The following is an 18,731-nucleotide window of genomic DNA, read 5'->3' on the forward strand; positions in this document are numbered from 1 at the left end:
GTGTGCAAAACAGCTATAGAAGCAGAAGAGTAAATGTGCAAAAAACAGCATGTAAACAGTTATAATATAGGTGTTGCTATAGACATGGGTGAATATTAAATTAAATAGAGTGTTTGCATCTTTTGTATCTTTGAGTTTAAACTCAACAGTTCAATTCACACAATTGAGTAAGTGAGTGACTGAGTGAGTGAGTTTCCTTTCGAGGGAACTCGACGTGGCGTCATGGCTGATGCTATGGGAATGCTTCTATGTGGAAGTTGTGTCTGAAGCTCTGTGTGAAATCATGCCGATTTATCGGCTCGGGTAGGTCATGTGACAAAGTGGAGCGTGCCAGCAAGACCATAAAAGGGCATCTATGTCACATTACTACAGCTTCTTTGTCTCTAGTCCCGCGTCTGTCGAGGCAGCGTGCCGGATTCGATAATTGATTCACAGCTTTGTGAATTCGTCCTCTCAGCTGACTCTAATAACACCGCCTTGGTTCCGGGAGCTCGCTTTGTGATTTCTCACGATCTAGATGAGGATATAATGCTATCTGCTTCAGACTCTGAGGAGCTTAATATAGACAACAAGTAGCGAACAGCATTCGAATTGCCACCGCATTCTGTGGTATTCAAAAAGCTTCTGTAGGTGATTACACATGCTGTTGCTAAGCTCAGCTTAGCTTGGCATGATGAAAGGTTAGTGTTGTCCGCTATGAGCTTGACTATCTCTGACTAAATTCACACCGCCTTTCACCTCCATGCTGACGTCTCCCTTTTTTTTTTCCATACCTCCACACTGAGGTGTCGAGGTTGAGGAATAATTCTTATTCTGCCTGACTGTTCTCCTCAGCCACTGCTGACTATTCAGCCATTGTGGACTTTAATGAACACAGGTACAGTATGCAGCAATGCCTAAGGTTTAAGAGACACTTGCAGGCTATCTTTCTCCTTCATTGGCTGCATGGAGAAATTCTGCATTCCCACTGTCAGGCCAGATCAGCCTTATAGGGAAGGCCTACAATCCTGCAGGTTAAGCCGTTGCTTTGCTGCACACAATGGCAGTGAGATGCCATGCTTGCCCACATGACCAGTCAGAGACAGGTTGTTGGTGCTACACCAGGCTGTTAGCTCCTATTTGTATGCTCACTAATCGTTCTTGCTGATGAGACCAACCACAGCTGTGTCATCTGTGTACTTGATGGCGTAGTTTGAGCTGTGCATTACTGCACAGTCATGAGTCAGCAGAGTAAACAAGAGTGGGCTGAGCACACAGCCCTGAGGGGCCACAGTTCTCAGTGTGGTGGAGATGCTGTTCCTGATCTGGACTGACTGTGGTCTCCCAGGATCCAGTTGCAGAGGGAGGTGATCAGGCCCAGCAGGCTCAGCTTCTCAATTGGGTACTGAAGGATGATTGTGTTGAATTCTGACCTGAAGTCTATAAACAGCATTCATATTATTATCCAGGTGACTGAGGGCCAGATGGAGGATCAATGGCAACATCCGCAGAATGGTTTGGATGATACACAAACTGCAGGGTGTCCAGTAAGGGTGGTAGCTGGGTCTTGATGTGCCTCATGACGAGCCTCTCAAAGCACTTCATCATGATGGGTGTGAGTGCGATGGGACGATAGTCACTATGGCAGGATACCCCCCGTACTTCTTCTGCATGGGGACAATGGTTGTTGTCTTGAGGCATGTAGGAACAATGGCGTAGCCATTGAAATGTTGAAAGATGTCAGTGAAGAAATAAGCTTGCTGTTCTGCACATTCCCTGAGCACTCTGCCAGGAATGTTGTCTGGTCCAGCAGACTCCCATGGGTTAACTCTAATGGCATAGAGTTCTCCTCACATCAGCCGTAGTTAGACAGAGCACCTGGTCATTGGGAGGAGGGATGTTCTTCCTTGCCACTACATTGTTCTGCACCTCAAACCGGGCATAGAAGTTGTTCAGTGCATCTGGGAGGGAGGTGTCACTGTCACAGGCAGGTGAAGTTGTCTTTGGGGATGTTGTGTAAACAAGATCCTATGTGTTTGCCCCTCTCGTTGCAAGTTCACATGCTAATGAAATTTAGGGAGCACTGATTTGAGATTTGCGTGGTTGAAATCTCAGGCAATAATAAACAGTTTGTCAGGATGAGCATTCTGCAGATCATAGACTATCACAGACTATCTTTACTCAGTGGTGGGCTGTGCATTTCACACCTAGGCCTTCACTGGTGTCCTACCTGAACTAATCCACCTCTATACCATCATTAGGACGCCACAGCATTAGATACTAATCAACCGTTAAATAACAAAGTAAAAAAGAAATTAGGCTACAGTATTTCACACCTCACAAGGAATAGTCATTTTTATTACAGTTACTTTTCTCAAAAAAGACATTCTTGATGACGTGTGCAGCAAACTGGAATCTCCAGAAGACGCAGCATCCGAAATGAGACGCAATGAATATAAAAACAATGTATAACAGTGCGTTGTGTCACAGGCTCTTGTAACGAACATGAATAAAATGACATTAAATATGGCAAAAAAACAAATTAACACAATTCAGTCTCACAAGTTTCCTTTCACTGCAGCAAAAAAACAAAACAAAACAACAACAAACAAACAAAAAAAAAAAACCCACAGTCCACCCCGGGGATCTGGAATGAAGGCAAACTGTTTGTTTTGTGTAAAAGAAAACCCAAAAGCATAAATGGTTCTTGAAAAACCTTACCAACTATTTTGAAGAAGGATTTTTTTTAAAAGTCCACCTTAAAAATACATTTGTAAGGATGTCCTCGACCAAATCGATTTCTTCTCCTCTGCCATTGTGAGTTAGAATATATATATTTTATTTAGTTTGTGCAGTTCGCTGCCTCTGACTACTCCAATTATCCAATCAAAGGACAGGAAATTGCTAACGTAATCGTATGCCTGCTAGATGGCCCCAGTGACGCCAACTCAAAATCTGATTGGTTAATGGAACAGTTTCATTGCCACTTATTTTAAGCTACGGGCACCTGCACTATTGATTCTGAAGGCCTTAAGGCCGGGCAAGACATGATGTCAGCCACTAGCTGAAATATGATTGGATAAATACTCTTATCATAAATATACATTACTGGAAGCAGTGCAACCGGGAGAAAAGCTATGAAATGTAGAGAATAGACTATTGGGAATAATTTAATACACATTCATGGAAAAATATATTAAATATATCAACATGCAAGTCAGTGACTCAGATCACTGCTGTTTAGGCCAGCAGAGAAGGCCTTGCTGGCCCTGACGGTCCACCATTGTCTTTACTAAGTATTGAATTATTGTGCATGTTGTTACCAGATTTGTCTATTGTTCTGATTAATAATCCACACAGCCAAATGTATACAGTATATTGTAAAGTATAAAATTATTCATGCCATATTGCTATTGTATAAAGTGACAAAGTGAACTGTAGTGTATATAAAGTGATATCATTAACATGCCATTAGCCAGTTAAATTCTGAATCTTTTGGGACTGGAAATTTGCAAAGCTTTCTTCAGTCATGTATTATAGAATTGTTACCAGAAAGCAAATCCAAAATCAGTATGATGATTTGATGCACTGAGTGTGTACAAAACATTAAAGAGGTTTGTGGGTTTTTTTCCTGTTCCTGTCAAAGGCTTGAAACTTGTTTAGAGTTTCATTATTTTATTTCAGTATAAATCTTTATGTATAGCTTTAACTTACTGAGACAACTAGCATTTTCATTTTCTTACTCATTTTATAAAATAAATGCAAAAGTTAGATGTACACAAAAGATGAGAAAACACACATTTCATGTTTGCAATGTACATTTTATTGTGATTGTTGTTACTTCCATTATTTGATCGTGGTTACATGCATTGTGTTCATTCACTCTTTAGCCTATTATTTCTTTAATCCATGGAAGATAGTAGGAGATCTTCGTATATACCTCTGGATAGTTGCGGTTTAAGCAGTCATCAGGGTAGGTATATGCAGCTAATCCTTGTGGTTTATTTCCACAGATAAGAGGACTTCCTGAATCACCCTGCAGAGAGAACAAACCAGTAGTAACAGCTAATTTACAAGGACAAAATATAAAATTAATAATAAACAGATTTTTGGGACTGTTTATAGCTGTTTTATAGTAAAATAATATGTTGATTTATTGACAGAACACAAACATTTATGTAACAATAAATAAATAAATAAATAAATAAATAAATAAATAAATAAATAAATAAATAAATAAATAATAATGTATTTGTTGAAAATAATTCTGTTGTAAAAGAGGAATAAAACAGCATGGGCTGTGCAGTTATTAGAAAATAATAACACCACTCTGTTAATTATTATTTTCCTTTAACAGCACCTCCCATCTTTTTATTTGTAGATTGACTGTAATACCTGACAAAAAGCATCTCTCCCATCAGGGGCAGTGCAGATCATGCTGTCTGTGTCAAAATATTGTTGCCAAAGTATCTTGCACTGAGAGTTATTTTGTACTTTAAGCGTCACCTCTCGTAGGACATCTGATGCGCCACTGTTCTGACTTGTCTTGCCCCAGCCAGCTATTGAACATTTCTTATTGTCTAGAAGGTTCTCATTCTTCTTAGGAAGATTAATGGCCTGCACAACCTTGTTCAGCTTGGCTTTGGACTTCAGCTGTAACAGATTGTGTAAATAGTGTTTGAGATGGTTTGTATTACATTACAAGAAGTAAAAGAAAAAGTGAATGTAGAATGAAGTACCTTCAGTAGCATGATATCGTTTTGATTTTCTTTCCTCTTGTAACAGGGATGCTTGATGAATTTCTGCACTTGGATTCTCTGCTGTTGGCGCTCCTTCTTATTGATGTTGTGAGCTCCCAGTACCACTTCCAGCTTGACCTTTCCAGGGTATTCAGTTTCACTAGAGTCACAGAATATGCATCACATGTATGTTGATAGATACTGAAATGTTAGCTTCTGTATGATAATGTGAACAGGAATGCTGCAGTTACATCATCATATATTTTGCTATATTTACTTACTATATTTTGCCACTCCATTCTCAAAATACTGTACTAGCATAAAACTGTCTTTAAAATTGTACAAAACCCCCAAACAACATACTTTACACAGTGGGCTGCAGACAGCACATAATCTTTTTTGAGAAGCATTCCACCACACTTGTGCTCATTGTTAATCTGAACAGACACCATATAGGGTCGGGAGTGTGGTTTTGCTTCCCTTCCTCCAATAATACCACTCTCCATTGCCCCTGAGAAAAAAAACATGGAACAGAATCGTGAGATTGGAAACACCGTAATGTTTCAATCACAGGTTAAAACATTAAAAATCAACAATTATGTTTTAAATATCTAAAACAGAATTCATTACCACACAAATGGAGGACAGAAAGTACAAGGAGAAATATGTTGAAGAACATGTCTGTTGTACAAGAAACTCACAGAGCTGTGCAACCGGATTGTTCTTTTCTCTTATATTTCAACAAATTTCTGCAGAGCCCCTCCCCTTTAAAGCCGTTGAAATCTCCCACACTGTGCACCTCACATGGTGCACAATGCACACGCACACACACACACACACACATACACACACACACACACATACACACACACACACTTTTGGTGGTTTGAGGGGACACAAGATGCAAAATGAAAGTAGAGGTGAGTGGAAACTACTGGTGAAGACTGTTTCAGGTAATTTTCAAATTTAGCTTAAGGCTTTTCTTTTAGATTTATTTCTTTTATTTTATTGCTATGAACATATAGTGATGTACAATAAAATCCACAATTACTGGCACCTTTCAAAAATAGTGGACCAAACTGGCATATTTACAAGAAATATTATACTAAATTATCCATGCAACCACTTGGGAAAAATACGTTTCTACCTAAACAAGCTAATTCTACTAATAATTACTATTAGTTAATACTTATTTACTAAGAACTTATTTATTTAGTACTAATAATTAGTATTAATTAATTACTATGATGTTTTAGTAATTATAATATTGATTCTCTTCTCTACCAAAACCTCTTAACAGCACTGAGAATGATCTTGTCACCTTTGACATTACAGAATTTTTTTTTTTTTTTTTTTTTTTTTAACAATTGCTTAAGCACAATTTTAAAAACAAGGCTCATTTTGTCAAAACACTACACACAATTCACAGATCCACACACACAAATAGCAGCAGACCTCAGTTCTTTCGCAAAATGAAACACTTCGTTCAAAACTTTACATTAATTTAACAAAACCCAACTTTGACACCATATGGAACACACATGGTTCATACATTCTGATTCTGTTTGATTCATTTACACACTGCTGTGCTCAGTCTTAAACACTTATAACTTTTATCCTTTTCTAATGATATAGTCTGGGTTAGATTTTTTTGTTAGTGTAAAATACATAAAACACAAAAAACACGTCACCAGTACGGTACATTGATGAAAATATTTATCTCACCACATTGTAAAACCATTCAATACATTCATGCTTTTCCAAAGGTTGCATTTCAAATCAGAACATATTCGAAATACAATATAGTACACAAACAAAAACATGTGGAGACAAAACAAAAGCATAAGTATAAAGTTTAAAAAAAAAAGAAAAAGAAAAAACAACCTAAGCATCTCTTGGCCTAGCTGGATCTGGCCATAGCACTTCATCTACATCACAGGCGATGTCCTCTCTCGCAAGACAGCGAGGGAAGAATCTTCTTGAATGGCGAATCCATCCTTGCACAGACCCTGCATCAATTAGGTCATAGGCCTCCTCCATGGCTTGAATGAGGGGTATCCTGACATAGGGCTGGAGATCGTAAACCTTCCACCGCCATGCCGAAAAAAACTCTTCAATGGGGTTGAGGAAGGGAGAGTATGGTGGGAGGTATTGGAGTGAAAATTGTGGATGATCATGAAACCAGTTTTGGACAAGAGCAGATCGGTGGAAAGATACATTGTCCCAGATGACAATGTATCTCATCTGCTTGGAATCCATTTGTTGTTCTGCTGTGACAATGTTGTGAAGTCTGTCTAAAAATGTGATAATGTGGGCCGTGTTGTAAGGACCTAACTTGGCATGGCGGTGTAGGATCCCATTCTGTGTGATTGCAGCGCACACTGTGATGCTGCCTACACGTTGGCCCGGGACATTCAAAATAGCTCTATGGCCAATGATGTTTCTCCTTCTTCTTCTTACTTTAGTCAGGTTGAACCCAGCCTCATCTATGAAAATAAATTCATGTGAGATTGGATCACCATCAAAAAAATAATGAAAAAAAAATGGAGAACATGTAAAAAGGTTTTGTGTGCAGTGGACAATACTGAAGTGGACATTACTTACCTCCACATATTCATGCCATAGGTCTTTTACTCTTTCAGAATTTCTTTCAAATGGTACTCGGTACAGTTGTTTCATCTGGATGTGATGCTTTTTAAGGATTCGCCCCAGTGTTGTTAAAGAGACCTGATGGACATTACTGAAAACTGTGTGGTCATTCAGGATGTTTGTCTGAATTTCTCTAAGACATATCGCATTATTGGCCAAAACCATGTTTATAATAGCTCTCTCTTGTTCCTCTGTGAATATGGGGCCCCTTCCTCCTCTATGTTCTCGACCCTCAATCCTATGTAGATCAATCGAAATACATGTTACAGTACATGTCACAAGACAGCACACAAGACATTGTCTCAAACATGGAACACAGTGAATGGTACCAAATAGTACTGATGGAGGTCATGTAGTAGGCTATATTGTATTGTAGACAGCAGAGAAAAGTTGTTTTTATACCTGTACTCTTGTCGAAATGTCCAAATTACTGAAGCAACAGTATATCTGCTGAGGTTGGGCTGAACTCTCTGGACTCTCTCAATGTCAACCCATGGTTTACAACATCAACCAAGGTTGCTCGAATTGCATCTGATAAATTTGGCCCCCACCTTCTTTGTCCACGTCCTCCAGGTCTACCTCTTCCTCACCCTCTTCCTCTCCCTACCCTCCTTCCTCCATGGACTATCCCTCTCATCCTAACTCTTTCTCTTACTGCGACATTGCCTTCAATTTTTGTTGAAGACAGGTAAACTCACCTGTTGCCTTTTTATAGTGCTTACACCTGATCATTGAGTTTATAGTTAAGCACCCAAGTGTCTGCACATGTGACGACCATGTTTGATTAATTGGTTTATAGGGGTGGTATTTTGGAAAGCAGTGTCTTGAAATGGCAAAGAAGTGACATTATGTTAGATTTCTGTGTCTAATGTAGAGAAGTGTGTTTAGTGTTTTGCAAAAAGTGTGAGACTGAGAATGTGCTTATGGTCACAGATCTGGGCTGAGGTTTTGCTCCTTGAGTGTAAGGTTTTAGTAACTGTGTGTTATTTTCAGTTTTAGTGTGTAAGCAATCATAAAAAACTGTAAAGTAACACCACTAAACTAACCACTAAAAGTAGTCTTGTGTACTGTTTTCTTTAGTGTGAGATAGACTTTATTTAGGTGTGCTTATATATTTTACACATCCACCCAGGATCAGTTATTTTCAGTTCATTTCTTGGGTGTGTAATATACACAGATGAAAACATCCAGATGAAAACGATCTAGAAGTATAATATTTACTTAAATTTGATGAATAAAGAAACTTTTTAATAAGTTTGGCAAAAACCTATTAGGAAGGAAATCTACACAGTTAATACACAGAAATGTGTATAATCACAGGAGTTATGAATATATTACTACACATGTTTCATTTATCATTCTGTCACTTGCTCATTCACTTTCAGTAACTGCTATATCCTGGGCAGGTTCTCAGGGCACCCTAAAAACACATTCACAATTAGGGGCGTTGTGACTTTTTGAGAGGTAGGAGAAAACTGGAAAAATCTGGAGCAAACCTATAAGGACATAAGCCGTTGTGGAGTTCTTTGAGCATGCTGAAACTTACGGTAGTTGGTCTCCTGTTCATCTTCATGCAGCAGCTCTTCTGCCCGTGTTGGATGCAGGACACCATAGGAATCCTTGATCTGATGCTGCTTGAACATTTCAGTGGTCAAATCCTGCCAAGAACCATGAAGTGCTTCTAGTGTCTAGTGATGGATGAACCTGGTGGGGCCCTGGGCATCATTTACACTGTATTGTATGTTCAAGCAAGCTTTATTAGATGATTAAAACATTTAAATTTTTTAAGAAATCTGGATGAAATCTGTTTGTTGTTCATATTAAAGCTGAGAAGATAACTATAGATTTGTGGTCTGACATTTTATTCTAACCTCTCAGAGTGAAAAGAGATGAAGGTGAGAGTGTGTTCTATTTCTGTGTCAAGCATTTGATATTACACCTCTGTAACCTTTAACCTTGTGATTACACATGCAGCATTTAACTACTTAACAAGAATGATGAACACATGATGAATGGCTTTATAATAGTTACAAATCAAAGTGCACATATAAAAATAACTCTAATGCTTATAACTGCTTGTTTTCTCCCCCAGTGTTTTTGAGTGAGTGACTGTAAATGTGAACCTGTGTTAATTTTTACTTAATCCTTAGCTCTTTGTTGTTTTACGTAGCTCTGCATTTTATGTAGCACCAGGGTTGTGGAGGAACGTTGTTTTAATTCACTGTGTACTGCACCAGCTATATATGGGGGAAATGACAATAAAAGCTTCTTGTCTCTTGACTTGACTCGACTTAACCTGAAGACTTGTGGGGTTTTTTCTTCCTGTCTATCAAACCCACTACCACTACATCTTTGTATCAGACTTGTGGCACAGTATAGTGTGGGTGAGACTGCATACAGTAGTTTAATACATTTTTTTTGTTATGGTTTACAACCAGTAATAGTTTAATGGGACAACTAGGTTTCTTTTAATATTCATTCATTTTTATTTTAGAACATAAATGTCCATCAATGGAATACAATAGAGAGGACGACACTTATTTCATATGCAATGTATATTTTATTTGATTGTGGTTACTTCACTTTCTAGCGTATTACTTGTTTTATCCATGGTGTAAAGTAAGGGATTTTCATATACACCTCTGGATGTTTGCGGTCTACGCAGTTTTCACGGAAGGTATATGCAGCGATTCCTTCTGCTATACTGCCACAGATAAGAGGACTCCCTGAATCACCCTGGAGATTAAAAAGAGAGAGCATTAGAGATTAAAGATATAGAGATTAAAAATATACAAATTATTGGTGCTATGAGATTAGGATGTTATAAAAAGCCAAGTAGATAAAATTGTGCTGAGTCAAAGATTTTTACATGTTGATAAATTGTAGCAGTTTAAAAAGAATAACTTCAACATTTTTACTTTGGTATTGATTGTCTTTAGAGGATGCTATAACACAGTACCTGACAAAAACCTTTTTTCCCATCAGCAGCAGTGCAGATCATGCTATCACTGTCAAATCTGTCCTTCCATATATATTTGCACTCAATGTTAAACTGTACTTTGAGCATCACCTCTCGTAGGACATCTGTTGCGGCACTGTTCTGACTTGTTCTGCCCCAGCCAGCTATTGAACATATCTGATTGGCTGGAAGTTTCTCATTCTTCTTAGGAAGCTGAATGATCTGTACAAATTTGTTCAGCTTGGCTTTGGACTTCAGCTATAACAGATTGTTTAAATAGTGTTTGAGGTCAGAGCTGGTTTGTACAAAATTATGAGAAGCAAATGATGTGAATGTAGAAAGAGGTACCATCAGTAGCATGATATCATTAGGACGTTCTTTCCTCTTGTAACAGGGATGCTTGAAACATTTCTGCACTTGGATTCTCTGCTGTTGGGACTCATTTTTACTGATGTTGTGAGCTCCCAGTACCACTTCCAACTTGTCTTTTCCATAGTATTCAATGTCACTAGTGTCACAGATAATGCATAGCATATATTTTACTATATTTACTTATTATATTGTGTGAATATGCACTGAAAATTCTAGCATAGTCTTTAAAATGGAAAAAGCGAACAAAATAACATACTCTACACAATGGGCTGCAGTCAGCACATAATCATTTCGAATAAGCATACCACCACACTTGTGTTTTTTATTAATCTGAACAGACACCATGTAAGGTCGGGAGTGCGCTTTCACTTCATTTCCTCCAATAATACCACTCCCCAAAGCCCCTGAGTAAAATAAAACATATGTAGTTTGTGTTATACAGCAATATCCATCTTGCAGAATCTGAATCAACTGAATTTATACAAATGAATATTTTGTTTCATTACTTTCAGTACTTTACTTCAGAAGCAACATGAACTATTTATGTTTTCCAAAAACAAACAAAGAAAATAATAATAATAATAATAATAATAATAATAATAATAATAATAATAATAATAATAATAATAATAATAATAAAAATTTACACCCGTTCAAACATTTACAACTCTCTTGGCTTTAATATATCATCTTGGCTGAGTACCTCAATTGTCCTCAGTGTGAAAAAATACATCTCAAAATCATATAGTCCTGTTGGAAAGGGGCCAATTATGCAGAAGATGCTAGAAAGGAAAATATTGACTAGCCGTGGGTGGTATAACTGCCAAGGATAAACCAGAGACTCATGAACAACCATTACAAAATAAGAAAATAGTCATTGATCTTCCAGGTAACACAGGATTGTGAAACAAGCATATGTAAACTTTTTAGCTGGTTCTGTTCTTCCTCTTTTTCTTCTTCTCCTTATTATTATTATTATTATTATTATTATTATTTTGTCTTGTGGATGTTGTCATGTAAACATCTGTTATATGAAATAGCTTTTGTTGGGCAGAACTAAATAAAAAAAACTAAATGCAATTTTTATGATCCCATAAAAATGATCTCATAAGATATTATGAGATTCTGCAAGGTGTATGTAAATGTATGACCTCAACAGCAGCAACAACAAAAAAAGATAATAATAATAAAATATTGAATACATTACCACACAAAGGGAGGACAGAAAGTACAAGGAGAGAGATGCAGAAAAACATGTCTACTACTGTAGACCAAGCCACATGATTTCTGCTACAGTTCAACAAACTTTCAATCATAGCCCCTCCCCTGTGGGGGCTTTGAAATCCTCCACATTTTTGACCTCATAGGTTGCACAATGCATGCACAGGCATGCATCTTTTTTTGAGGAGCTTGAGGTGGCAGAAATGACTCAGAAAGAAAGTAGATGAGTGGAAACAATTAGTGTGAATACTATTTGTTATTTAACAAAACGCTTCCAGATATTATGCACTTGTTAGAACTAGCTTGAAGGCTTTTATTTATTTATTTATTTTTTTATCCATATATTACAGTTAATTACAGAATTACTGGCACTAAAATATTGGGTCAAAATGATTTGCTTGCAATAAAAATTCAACATATTTATTCGAGATGGATCAATGCAATACAAGCATTATAAAAAGAATATTTTTTTTTTAATTCAAATAGTATTCTCTGAAGAGAAAAAAATCGAAAATGACAAAAATCTGAAGATTATGCTGAAGCTGCAAAAATGTAACACCCTTTTGCCTGCCAATACCAAAGAGATTTTCAGCACAAAATAGACAAATGTCCCCCCCCCCATGTTTTACTGTATATACTATACAGTAAAATACCCTTAAAAAGTTCTATAAATAAGACACATGAACCAAAACTTGACCACTGACAGATCTTTCAAAAAGATAGACCACCCCATATAGATTTAAAACAACCTAGAAATGGTTGCAGGAAGAAAATCAATATATTGGGAAAAAAAATAAATAAATATCATAAACTCTGTATTCGAAACCTATTAAAAATGTTTCACGCCCACATCTAGTCACTAACAGCCGCTGCCGGATGTCACTGAAAATGAATGATCTCTTTACACAATGTCTGTATGTGTGTATGAACATAGAATTAAACAGCTGAAGTTGAAGAACAAATTCACCTTCTAGCATGACTATGGCCCAAAATCACAAATCCAAGTTAACAAAGGAATGGCTTCAGAAACAAAGTTAACAAAGGAATGTCCAGGTCTAAATCCTACCAAAAACTTGGGGAATGACTTGAAGAGGGCTGCGCATAGGAAGATTCCCTTGCAGTTGGATACAGAGCTTTTTTGCAAGAACAAGTGGAATTAAATTGCCAGATCATGATGTGCTTGGTAAAGTTGGTAGATTCTTACCCCAAAAGCTGAACGCTGTATTATACACACAACATGCTTAACAATGTTTGTCATTTCAAAATCACAAAATATGCAAAAAATGGAGTATATCTCAAATTCATTATATCTTTTGTTTCATGCTTTTTTAAAAACTGACTCTTGTTTTAAAAATATATAACTTTATTGTAACAATGCACAGAATTATATGAAAATAGTTTTGCAGATACATACTTTTGAAATTAAAACAGATCATTAGGAAAATAAGAGCACTCAAACTCTCCTTAGAGTCTTTTTTTAAAATAGATCACACCAGAGTGAAGGTGTGATCTGAGAGAGGTCACTGCAGATGTTTCATATCCCTCCATCCCCTGCACTCACAGATGAAAGCATGCGACGCTCCAGTTGTGAAATGGTTGACACTTTCTTGACTGGAGTCTGCATCTCACCCGCTTTCTTTCTTATTAGACTTCAGAAAGGGTTGGTGAAGGACATCATACAGCCTTCTTGCCTAAATAAAAAAGACAACAATTGAACCCAGATTGTATTAAATGAAAGTAAATAAAATTAAAAGACTTGCATTACTGCAAAGAGTACACACACAAAAAGTTTTTAGAAAGCTCATGCTCAGAATGCTCTCACACACTGTAACTAACCTTTTGTGGCCCGAGTCCTGGGCACAGCACCAGCTCCTCCTTTGATGCATTAATGATGCCCCCTAATGACTACAGAGAGCAGAATTCAACAAAAAAAGGACACAAAGTTTACACAGTATACGTTACCAATCAAAAGTTTACGGTCACTTACTTCTAAAAGAAAAGCACACTTTTTCCAGTATCGATAAAATAACATTCAATTGATCAAAGACCACTGTTAATGTTGTAATGTTGTTAATGCTGATTTTTAATGGTATATCTACATAGGGGTGAAGAGGCTAACTGATCCATTTTGAAATTATGTTAGCACAGCTGTAAGCACTGTGCTGATTAATCAGGGGCATCGGCATTTGTGAGTTATCGACAAAAATGGCCAGAAAAACATGTCACTTCTGAAACGTCACTCTATACTTGTTTCAAGAAAGGAAAGATACTTAATGTGACAAATTGCCACACAGTGTGTATTACTCTCTTTAAAGACCAGCGCAAACTGACCATAAACAGGAAAGAAGCACAACTGAGCAACATGTCAAGTACAGTAGACATTATTAGATGAATAAATATGGGTTTTCATAAAAAAAAATGTGAAATTTTCTGAGTGACCCCAATATACTGAGTGGTAGTGTATGTACATTAACACTAAATTGTATGGTAAAATATGATAACAGAGAGTGAGAATTATGTTATGATCATGTACGTTTGTTCACAGCATGTCCTTATAATAGGTTTGAAAATGAGAAGGAGGTTCTCACAGAGAACGTGGACAGCAGTGTTATTGCATCAGTTTTGTTGATGGACTTCACAGTGGTCAGACAATCTGTAACCTGCAAAAACCAAAAACAATCCAAAAAGTTATCAAAGAACAGTGTGTTTAGAGATCAGAGTGAAGGATGGAGTGAATGAGTGCATGAGGGAGGTGGATGACGGAGAGTGGGAATGAGAGGAGTGAATGAGTGAGTAAGGGAGGGAAGGAGTAGAGTGGTACCTTAGACAGGTAATCTTTCTCTACTTGTTCTTTAAGCAGATCTGCAGGCTTTTTCTCATAAGATTTATACGTCTCCAAGTAACGGCCAGCTTCCTCGGGGCTTCAGAAAACACACATACACATATAGTGTTGTGTATTTTGTCGTGTGACATTGCAACGCGGCACGCTATAAGTGCTAATAAATTCTTTTCTGAGCTCACCTCCAGGCCAGGATGAGTGTGCAGTCAGCCATGATGCAGATCCGAGCAAGCTCCTTGAGTGCATGATGAGGATCTTTCTATTTGAACAGCAAGACTGAGTTAATAAAGCTTGAAACCATGCAACACTGTGGAACGGATGTAAAGTTACAGGTTGTGAAATAAACAGAATAAGCAGATCCTGAGGGAAAGAGACACACAGACAACATCAGGACATGTGTATAAAATAGCTGTAGATTGACAAATAAATAAATAACTCCTAATTAATTTGATATTTAATCAGATACTGGACCTACAGTGCTTCTGCGCCTTTATATCATAATCAAAACAGAGAAGAGCAAGTTACAGTTAAATGGACAAACAGATATAAAATAAGAGTGATGTCATTACAACAGAGCTCACTGACTTAATTAGTGATTATTTCCCCACTGATATTAGCATGAACACAGATCAGTAGAGTGAAGAGGCAATGATGAGGCTCGTGTTTAAATGCAGTGTGTGACTTTTACCTCCGTTGATGAGACAGAGACAGATGTGGATGATGCGGATAATCCTACCATCCTTCTGAAAACTTATTCTTTACAATTTAATATTAAGGGTGTGTTACCATGTACATGTAACACAAGATGTCCTTTTCACATTTTTTAACACAAGACAGAATTGGCTGCTATGTCCGGTTTAGACACACAAACAGACACATATTTCAGTTGAGGAAAACCTGATCTAGTTTTGCAAACACACAAACATGAAGACTTTGTGTATTTTCAGTAGTTGATGTATAAGGGCAGCATTTGAAAGTGTACCACACACTCACCACATCAACCTGCACAAGCAGGACTCGGAGTGTGAAAGTTTGGCCTAGTTGCTTTAACCGCTCATGGATGTAGTTTGGATTGAGGGTATGGTAGCGCACACTGAAAATACACACACACACACACTGCAGTTTATTAAGTCTGCTGTTTAACACGAACCAAATACATTTAGATTTAGCAATACTCTTAGTGTAACCTTTGATAAAAGGTTTGTGCTTGTAAGTGTGGGCTTTCTTCTTATTATTCATAATGCTATTCCTCAATTCTGACAAGTTTCTTTGCAAGAGCATGACAGCTCCATTGTGGTTTCACACTTAGCTAGTGTTGGAACATTTCTGAACACACACACACACACACTACCTCAGAAAGAGTGCACATGTCGTTCGACCCAAGACATAGTCAGGCACCACTTCTCCAAACTCCCACGGCACACTCCGGACAAACTTTAAAATAGGGTTTCCCCTCTGTATGTAGAAGTGTATGATCAAACAAACACATGGGCTATTATGTAAAACAGAACATCACATAAACTATATTTTATGTGAACATGGTCTTGAAATTATATATTGTATAAATATTTATAAATGTTAAATATTCTATTGTACCAATAAACATATGTGAAATGTGTTAGGTATAACGGAAATGTGTTAGGTATAAAAAAAAAGTAGGTTGCATCAGCTTTGGGTAGGTGGAACTTTAGTAATTCCAAAACTATTAAAAATTAGCTGTTTTTAGATGGTAAATAGTTTTGGATGAATCATACGCCACTGTTCAAAACTAATTTGTTGGACAAATTGACATTCCCCTAAATCCAAGACAAACTATTGAATCCAGATACACATTTACACCATATGATCCTGAACGTTTCTGTACCTGTCTTGGGCTGACAATAATGCTGTTCCCTGACCCTAATGCTGGTGTTACAACAGTGCGCTCCTCTGTGCTTTGACCTTCGTCCATTTTTTGCCCTGGTGCCAGATCTTCCTCCAGTCTACCTGGAATCACAGAGGTCTCCGATCCTGCTATAGCTGGCACTGGACTCCCTTTCTCTTTTGTGCTAGTCTGAGTTTTCCCAGCATCTGTGGAAGGTTTTGTGATTGAACCACATTCAAGGGCACAGTCAGATCTCTGTCCTGCGGGAATGTTCTCTCCTGTTTGTGGTCCGTGGCCAGACTCCTCTTTAGCTCTGCTTTTGCTCTGAACGACGAACTCGGCGTAAGATAACGGCTGGCCACCGACTTGAGGTGCACCATGGGTAGTCGATGTCTCGTCATTGCTTCTTTTGGAGGAGGGCTTGAAAAGAGAGGCGACCTGTGGGGGTACAGTAGATGTGTTACAACATGCTGCATTTACATTTGGACACTTTTCTCCAAACTATTGTACAAGTTAGACAGGGTACAGCTGAGCAGTTGATGGTGGAGACTATGGGGGGGGGGATGTAAACTTACAAATAGACAAACCAATAAACCAGCACTTTTCATACATAAACATGCTGATTCGCATTACACAAATCACAGGTGTTCTGTGGATAACCTGCAATCCAGCAAACATTAACTGAGTCAATGTGCATTTTAGAGAAGAGGGTACATTTTGTGCTCATCACAGAACCCATACGAGCAGAAAATCTGAAACCGTTAACCCCAAAAACCCAGTTAAAGTTTCACTTGCAGTGCAGCATGATTGCAAGCCTTGTGCAAACGTTGCTGTCTCTCTGCTGTGGCTATCACTTTGTACTGATGTGTAACTCTGCCACTTATCCAGGATTAGCCGTTAGTTAGCCAGTTAGCTAGCGAGCAAACAAGTGTAGTTAACAGGCTTGTGGTGTAGTTATTATTACGAGTCTGTAATAAGGTCTAGGTACAGCCTACTAACCGGACTTCTTTCTCTGTTGAACGCAGAATCGTCCAGGTTAATTTTAAATTTCTTGTTTTCCATTCCCACCACTCCAGCGCCAGGTGATCCAAACAATACCGGCTGTAATCAAGCCCAGGCTGTGTGCCGACTGCAGAAACACTGATCGCCTCAAACTGCATCGTTTACATTTGTCCAACAGAGGGCGCCAGAGGACTTCACATTCCGTCCCGCTGTCTCAGAAACATTAACGGACCCCAGTCACTAGGCATCGCTTGTTGCATCAACCAATCATATAACAGCTTGTGCCTTTCAATCACAGTTTGTATTGACCAATCATGAGTGCCCGAACAGTCGTTAGTAAGAAGGAGGGACAGAGTATGGACGTGATAAAATAAATATTAAACTTTTGTTTGGAAGCGTGGTAAAAGACAGTAAACAGTATTAGCATGCAAAATAAAATCAAATAAAAATGTTGAATTCATATAGAAGCCGTATTATATTGCTTTGGGAGAGGTATACACTGACCAGACATTAAATTATGACCACCTGCCTAATATTGTGTTGGTTCCTCTTTTGCTGCCAAAACAGCCCTGACCCGTCATGCACTGTGTATTCTGACACCTTTCTATCAGAACCAGCATTAACTTCTTCAGCAATTTGAGCAACAGTAGCTCGTCTGTTGGATCAGATCACACGGGCCAGCCTTCACTGCCCACGTGCATCAATGAGTCTTGGTCGCCCATGACCCTGTCTCCGGTTCACCACTGTTCCTTCCTTGGACCACTTTTGATAGATACTGACCACTGCAGACCGGGAACACCCCACAAGAGCTGTAGTTTTGGAGATGATCTGATCCAGTCGTCTAGCCATCACAATTTGGCCCTTGTCAAACTCGCTCAAATCCTTACGCTTGGCCATTTTTCCTGCTTCTAACACATCAACTTTGAGGACAAAATGTTCACTTGCTGCCTAATATATCCCACCCACTAACAGGTGCCATGATGAGGAGATAAGCAGTGTTATTCACATCACCTCTCAGTGCTCATAATCTTATGCCTGATCTGTGTATATGGGTGTAGTTAAGGGTCGCCTCTACTTCTCTCTTTGTGTAACTTGCTAGACAGTTGA

At 38.2% G+C, this 18,731-nt stretch overlaps 3 protein-coding genes across 3 annotated transcripts; all 3 read right to left on the reverse strand.

Moving 5' to 3' along the window:
• Positions 1 to 3,794: 3,794 nt before the first annotated feature.
• On the reverse strand, positions 3,795 to 5,455 carry LOC131354880 (granzyme B-like). Its single transcript, XM_058392966.1, has 5 exons — positions 5,349 to 5,455; positions 5,082 to 5,229; positions 4,719 to 4,878; positions 4,375 to 4,632; positions 3,795 to 4,015 (listed from the first exon to the last, which is right to left on the reverse strand). Exons 1-5 carry the CDS (start codon positions 5,395 to 5,397, stop codon positions 3,866 to 3,868), a joined length of 765 nt encoding a protein of 254 aa, XP_058248949.1. The 5' UTR covers positions 5,398 to 5,455; the 3' UTR covers positions 3,795 to 3,865.
• A 4,434-nt stretch (positions 5,456 to 9,889) lies between these two features.
• On the reverse strand, positions 9,890 to 12,006 carry LOC131354803 (granzyme B(G,H)-like). The gene is made up of 5 exons (XM_058392842.1): positions 11,906 to 12,006; positions 10,955 to 11,102; positions 10,675 to 10,834; positions 10,327 to 10,584; positions 9,890 to 10,103 (listed from the first exon to the last, which is right to left on the reverse strand). The coding sequence occupies exons 1-5, from the start codon at positions 11,952 to 11,954 to the stop codon at positions 9,954 to 9,956; spliced, it is 765 nt and encodes a 254-aa protein (XP_058248825.1). The 5' UTR covers positions 11,955 to 12,006; the 3' UTR covers positions 9,890 to 9,953.
• A 317-nt stretch (positions 12,007 to 12,323) lies between these two features.
• Positions 12,324 to 17,766, reverse strand: ercc1 (excision repair cross-complementation group 1). The gene is made up of 9 exons (XM_058393585.1): positions 17,622 to 17,766; positions 16,623 to 17,060; positions 16,110 to 16,213; positions 15,752 to 15,851; positions 14,941 to 15,017; positions 14,741 to 14,840; positions 14,508 to 14,579; positions 13,756 to 13,824; positions 12,324 to 13,610 (listed from the first exon to the last, which is right to left on the reverse strand). The coding sequence occupies exons 1-9, from the start codon at positions 17,682 to 17,684 to the stop codon at positions 13,545 to 13,547; spliced, it is 1,089 nt and encodes a 362-aa protein (XP_058249568.1). The 5' UTR covers positions 17,685 to 17,766; the 3' UTR covers positions 12,324 to 13,544.
• Between the last annotated feature and the right edge of the window lie 965 nt (positions 17,767 to 18,731).

This window comes from Hemibagrus wyckioides, linkage group LG06 (assembly GCF_019097595.1).
Source record: "Hemibagrus wyckioides isolate EC202008001 linkage group LG06, SWU_Hwy_1.0, whole genome shotgun sequence".
NCBI classification, from domain to species: Eukaryota; Metazoa; Chordata; class Actinopteri; order Siluriformes; family Bagridae; genus Hemibagrus; species Hemibagrus wyckioides.

Bases quoted from the DNA above. Each gene is read 5' to 3' on its own strand.
- ercc1 (XM_058393585.1), bottom strand. From the start codon at position 17,684: ATGGAAAACAAGAAATTTAAAATTAACCTGGACGATTCTGCGTTCAAC. The intron at 15,018-15,751 runs GTGAGTGTGTGG...CTGTTCAAATAG, and splicing joins TGCTTGTGCAGGTTGATGTG to AAAGATCCTCATCATGCACT. The intron at 13,611-13,755 runs GTTAGTTACAGT...TTTTTTATTTAG, and splicing joins CAGGACTCGGGCCACAAAAG to GCAAGAAGGCTGTATGATGT.
- LOC131354880 (XM_058392966.1), bottom strand. From the start codon at position 5,397: ATGTTCTTCAACATATTTCTCCTTGTACTTTCTGTCCTCCATTTGTGT. The intron at 5,230-5,348 runs GTAATGAATTCT...TTTTTTTCTCAG, and splicing joins TTCTGTCCTCCATTTGTGTG to GGGCAATGGAGAGTGGTATT. The intron at 4,016-4,374 runs GTATTACAGTCA...TTCTCTCTGCAG, and splicing joins GGAGAGATGCTTTTTGTCAG to GGTGATTCAGGAAGTCCTCT.
- LOC131354803 (XM_058392842.1), bottom strand. From the start codon at position 11,954: ATGTTTTTCTGCATCTCTCTCCTTGTACTTTCTGTCCTCCCTTTGTGT. The intron at 10,835-10,954 runs GTATGTTATTTT...CTGTGACACTAG, and splicing joins ACTGCAGCCCATTGTGTAGA to TGACATTGAATACTATGGAA. The intron at 10,585-10,674 runs GTACCTCTTTCT...AATCTGTTATAG, and splicing joins ATGATATCATGCTACTGATG to CTGAAGTCCAAAGCCAAGCT.